Source organism: Erpetoichthys calabaricus, chromosome 9 (assembly GCF_900747795.2).
Source record: "Erpetoichthys calabaricus chromosome 9, fErpCal1.3, whole genome shotgun sequence".
NCBI classification, from domain to species: Eukaryota; Metazoa; Chordata; class Cladistia; order Polypteriformes; family Polypteridae; genus Erpetoichthys; species Erpetoichthys calabaricus.
Window position 1 is genome coordinate 150,988,031 of NC_041402.2, and position 6,000 is coordinate 150,994,030.

Below are 6,000 nucleotides of genomic sequence, written 5' to 3' on the forward strand. Positions count from 1 at the left end.
GATATATCTTAAAACGCTTACTGAAACCACCACAGGGCACATTTAAACATACTTTTGTATGCACGAAAGTACATAAATGAGCATCTAAACACATCTCCAAAATAAAAATACATAAATTATTACCGAAAATCAAAGTAGACATCTAGAGAACCATTTCAGTATGAACTATGCCAAATGCGCACACAGAGGCAAATACAAGTATCAATAAATTGATGCATACATAAATAAGTAAAACTCTGACAAGAACGGGCGGCAAGGCTCTTGTTATTTAATGAGTCTACGGAGTAAATCAATTTATAATGCCAAAAAAAAAGAAAAGGGGTGGGAGATTGATGGGGGGATGCCTTGAAACTTAAGGCTTTGCCAGTGCAAAATGAGTTTGTATAAACATCTCCACTGATCGTACAATAAGTCGAGCCCACAAATGTACACTCTTAGAATAAAGAGGTTGTTTCCACATTAGACAATATCGATGGGGCGTTGTGTGAATGTGTGGAGATGGGGGGATATAAAGGGGTAGCCCTTTCTTCTGGAAAACCTGTCATAGCTTGTTTATTCCAGCACCTGCTTATAAAAGCCAAATCCTTCTTAACTCCGTAAATCTCTTCATCGCAATCACGTTACTTTATTTAGATTCTTCTAAAACATCGTTATATTTTTACATCAAATTTAAGCCAAAAAAAAAAACAAAGAACAAGAGAAAATCTTTTCTCGACCTGATAACAGAGGAAAACAGCGGTAGCAAGCACCTTAGTCAACAGCATAACTGCAAACGAGCAGAAGGATGCACTGTGTGCGTCCAAATTATAAGAGATAACGTTTTTCACAGATCCTGTAGATGCTTATAAAACACCAAAAGGTTAAACCTGGAGGATAAATTTAAGCCATTGCTGCTAAAAAATAAAATATTAGCGTATCACTAGCTTAACATTAGCTTCGACTGTTTATTATTATAATCATTATTATTTTTGAATGTACGATATACAGAATCCTTACCTGCAGCGGCAAAGAATAGCAATGCCCAGATGAGATCCCTGGTTTGAAGCATTGCAATCGGCAGATAAAGTGTTTCTACGTGCTTTATAGAGGTATTTTCCCGATCGAGTATGTGAAAGGGTTTGCTTTTCTTCAACCTCGATTTTTTTGCCTTTTTGTGAAATGCTTAGAAATATTTTTTTATATATAGTATGTGCAGACTGCTCCCAGACTGCCTTCTCGATACGCTTCACACGCTGTTCAGAGAGTGAGTGACAAGAAGCGGCCTCAGTACGCACAATAGAAATTAATGCGCCTCCAACAAAAATCACTGAGCGTTCAGTCACGGGGATGCGTGGTACGCCTCCGCGCCGACGACAAAGTAGAGCCCAACAGCTAGCGGGAGGTAATGGTGGTGGGGGGTGTATATTACTCTCGAAGCCTGATACTGAAATACACGGATGGAGAAGGCTGGAGAACGGGACTGAATTTGGCTTAAAACAGCTTAGACATAGACAAAAAAATAGAAAAAGAAACAATTGCATTCACTCGGTATTTAAAAAAAGAAGAAAAAAATAATTTAAAAAAGAGCGCGCGCGCGCGCGTGCCAGAGAGAGAGAGAGAGAGAGAGCGGGAGAGAGCGTGAACAGCCCCGTGCCTGGAAATGAGCAGCGTGCAGGCACCACTAGTTTGAGCGTTCTTATTGAAGCTTCCCTTACAGAGCTGTCATCCTTTAGTTATTCCTTTAAGGAATGCAAGTCCATGAATTATATATGTTGTTTGAGCATCCCCTTGGAGAAGATTATCATTACAAGGTAACACTTTTTATTAACCTTATAAAACATAAATAAATAATGTGCATGGATGCAATTACATTTCTTGACAATCTCAGTGTTATATAGAGCCTTTGATGAGCTACACGATTCCAAAGCAATTTACATATAAGCAATATTTGCAGAAATGCATATTTTCAGGTTAGGTAGCTTGAAAAATGTCACATGAATCAGCTTGCAACAACATCCCGTCATTGCTTTGTATTTTAACGCGATGCCTGCTCATTTTAAGCCTTTTATGTGTCTCAGCACTTCCCCATCATTTGTCTTATAGTTCCTTGATCTTGTCATCTACTTGTTTATAGTATTCTTTTCTATACTGTATGCCAATTTCTTTTACAAAACAGCTTGTGAAAGGTCTTGATGTGAAAGGTGCTATAAAAATGAACCACTAAATAATGATTGGAAATTAGCATTGCACCTAAAATCATTTCTATACCACAGTCTGAATCCTGCATTTAGTGTGTTCTATGTGAATTGGACTTGTTCTCCCAGTCTAAGTGTGAATTTCTTACATAATGTTGATTTGCCCTGCCAGTACAAAATTTGTTTCATGGTTGTTAGGTGACTGTAAATTGACCCACTGTGGGTGTTTGTGTTGTGTGAGTTTGTCATGCAATGAACTGGATTTCCATTATCAGCTGGTTCTTACCTTGTGCCCAATGCAGATGGGATTGCTTTCTGTCAGCTATATTTGACCACTGTTATGAAAAGACCAGGGTGGTTCAGCAATTAGGCTTGCCACCTCAAAGTACTTTAGATCCTAGTCTGATTGCTGGCTGGAGAACTTTTGTGTGTAGGTTGTACATTGTATTTGATTTTTAATTTATGTTCGTCCCAGGACTTCAGTTTTGTCTTTTAAAACTAAAGGCATGCAGCTAGGTTGACTGCTGGCTCTAAACTGGCCTGGTGAGAGTGCACGTGTATTTGTGAGTGTTCTGTGCAATCATACATTGCCCCATCCAGTTTTTCTGACTTTACATCAGTTAATCTTGGCATAGAATATGCCTAATTATGACCTAAAGAAAATTTGAGTTTAAAGAACTAGTGGAAGGATAAATGGATGAAACGGGAAAGAGATTCACTTTGATTCTATTATGTTTTTGTTGTAAAACAACTTACCTCACTTTATATGTATAGATTGGCTACGGTCCTGCATCCAAATGTTCACAAGCTCCCAGTTTGTGAATGCAGTGTCTTTAAGATGGAGCCACTCTTCTGACAACCTACTATATCCCAGGAAATCTTACACCATTTTTATGTATCATTGATCTGTATAGCCAGTTTTCTAATTTGATCTTTTTTATTGTTACACAGTTTTAAAATGTTATAGGTGCAGCTCTTTTAATACTTACCCATATTTATCCAATGAAAGTTTTGTTTAAAGCAAACTCAATTTCAGATAACTATTCACACTCTTTGACCAGCTGTTCCTCTGAGAATATGGATGCAGATTGCTCAGCTCTAAAATTGTTAAATTGATATTCCTGGTTAATGGGCATTTTTGTAAATGCAGGGCTGATATGTGTTCTGTGCACTTTGGGGTTTTTCATTTTCTTTCCAAATGGAGTTGCAGAAGAAAATTAGTCCTTGGGGATAACAAAGATCTCTGCTCTGAAACAGCCACTCTTAATAGTCTCATTTATTGGGGTGCTGTTTAAGTTTGTAGATTCTACTCTATCCTACTGTGTACTGTTATTTTTGAGGCTCTTTCAAATGCTGTCTATTATTTGTTTTAAAATGTGTGTGTTTGTGTGTTACAGAATCAGCATGGGGAATATAGTAACGAATGGCCATGACAAAACCAGAATGAGGAATAAAGTGATGAAAGGACATGCAAGCAATATACAGTAGGCTGTTTCCTCCAGAACCGTTCAAAAACAAGTGGATTATCATGACATCCAGGTTATGCACAGCAAAATCATCAGTAAAAACGATCTGAAGATCTGCCTCTGTTCTTTCCTTTTGCTGGAAACACCCTGAAATGGCAGTTCCTTCCATTAGGTTTTGTTCAGGCCAGGTCTTTCCATGAGTCAAACATGCAACAGCTAAGCCTGTGCTGTTCCTAGGGTATATTACTTCATTAAATGACTTGAAAATTTTGAAAATCCTTCTACCTGTTTTTCAATTTTCATACCACCTTATATCCATTTCAAGTTTAACGGAGATGAAGTCTGTCTAAGAGAAACATGCAAAACCACCCCATACCCCTGGAATCATCTTTCCTTACTATATACTCACAAAATGGGTGAGCTGCTGATCTTCATCCAGATGTCCACAACTTTCAATATGACCACATGCTTGAGCACATAGGCACAAATACAAGGTGTGACAAGTTGAAAGTTGATTTCCAGAACAGCCATGTAATGTCACCCGTGTGGGGATAGTCCATTACATTTTCATTGAACAGGGACAAACAGTCAGTAAATAATGCTATTTAGAAGTGCTTAAACGGTTACAGCATTCTGTTTGAATGAAAAGACTTGAACTGTCACCTGACAAGTGGATCATCCATCATAACGATGCCCCAAGCCATGATCTGCTCAGTGTTTGCGACTTACTGGCTGAGAAATCAATTACCAAATTGGACCATTCACTCTATTTACCCGACTTACCCTCTTGTGATTTCTGACACTTCCCAAAGATAAAAACTGCCACAAAAGAATAAAGATTTTCAGACATTGTGTAACTAATTGCGTATCTCTGGAAGGAGATTAATTTGAAAGTGAATGTATCTGCTAACTCACATATACTCACACATTTTTTCTGAAAGCTAATTTTGGGAATTAAATTGTCACACCTCACACACTGGGGTCATTTTTACAGTTACCACATGTCTGTGGCAGGAAACATATGTACATAAAATATGCAGACTCCAAAAAGATCCCCCCAATCATAATCAGTTTATTTCATAGCAAGGCTTTTCACTACATCTTCTTCATGGTGATGTCCCTGAGCAAATATCGCCTGGTGACCCTGACCCCTTTTGTCATGAAGTGCTTTGTCCTCAGGCACATTAAGAGCAAAATCCCCACTTCCTTAGACCAATACCAGTTCACTTACTGGGCAAACAGGTCAACTGAGGATGTTATCTCACTTGCCCTGCACACTGCCCTATCAAACTAAAACAACTTGGGTCTCAACTCACACCTGTGTGACTGGATTTTAGATTTTCTCAATAACAGACCAGAAATTGTACGCACAGGTAAGCAATTCTTTTCATCTGTAATAGTGAACACTGGGGTACTGCAGATCTGCATGCTCTCCTTTACTCCATCTTTACAAATGACTACAAATCTACCCATGACTCGTACTAACATCATAATAAAGTTGGCAGACAACACCAACATGATAGGCTTGATCTCCAATAATGACAAAGCTCCCTATAGAGAATAGGTTAAAAATCTGGAGAGTTGGAACCAGAACAACAATAACAACCTTGCACTCAATTGAAAGAAAACATAGGATCTGATTCTGGACTTCAGGAGACTGAACTACAGTGATCACCATCGCATCAGCAGTAATGGCGAGATGGTCGAGACAGTCCAGAGTTTCAGATTCTTGGGAGTCAACATCAGCCAGGATCTGTCATGGACAACAAACATGAAAGCAATGGTCAAGAAAGATCTTCAGAGGCTTCACTTTCTGAGAAGTCTAAAGAAAGCACAACTCCTACAACAGCTGGTGGTTAACTTCTACAGGTGCACCATAGAGTCTGTCATCATGTACTGCATTACAGGTTGGTACTGTAGATGCACCTTTGAGAAAAGGAAGGCCTTCCAGCGTATCATCAAAATGGCTGAGAAAATTACTGGCACTTAGATACTATTACAAGAGGATATATTTACTACCTGCTGCAGCAGAAAAGTAAAGAACATTTATAAAGATCCAGCCCAACCTGGCCATAACATTTTTAGTCCTCTACCCTCTGGCAGATGCTTCAGAACCCTGTATGTCCTTACTGCCAGGCCGATGAATAGCTTTTACTCAAAGCAATCAGCCTATTAAATGCACAGTGATCACTGCCTCTTCCTATAACAGAATCACCACTGATTGAACTAAATGGAACGTTTACATCAATCACACATAGTCACACACTTATACGTGAACCATGTGGAACTCAGGGCTGTAATCCTCACTGTGACTTCATTTATTTGTGTCTTTATTATTTACCTATTTATACTTACATATT

At 38.7% G+C, this 6,000-nt stretch overlaps 1 protein-coding gene across 9 annotated transcripts in view; it reads right to left on the reverse strand.

The window, feature by feature from the left end:
* Nucleotides 1-1,252, reverse strand: part of ncam1a (neural cell adhesion molecule 1a) — a 765,634-nt gene extending 764,382 nt beyond the window's left edge. For 6 of the 9 annotated variants that reach the window (XM_051932380.1, XM_051932376.1, XM_051932374.1 and 3 more), the window contains exon 1: nt 997-1,251. In XM_051932380.1, the coding sequence (XP_051788340.1) occupies nt 997-1,048 (52 nt within the window). In that variant the 5' untranslated portion in view covers nt 1,049-1,251. Of the gene's footprint in view, nt 1-996 lie in introns of all 9 variants that reach the window. The other 3 variants (XM_051932379.1, XM_051932377.1, XM_051932381.1) reach the window with 1 other exon arrangement.
* Between the last annotated feature and the right edge of the window lie 4,748 nt (nt 1,253-6,000).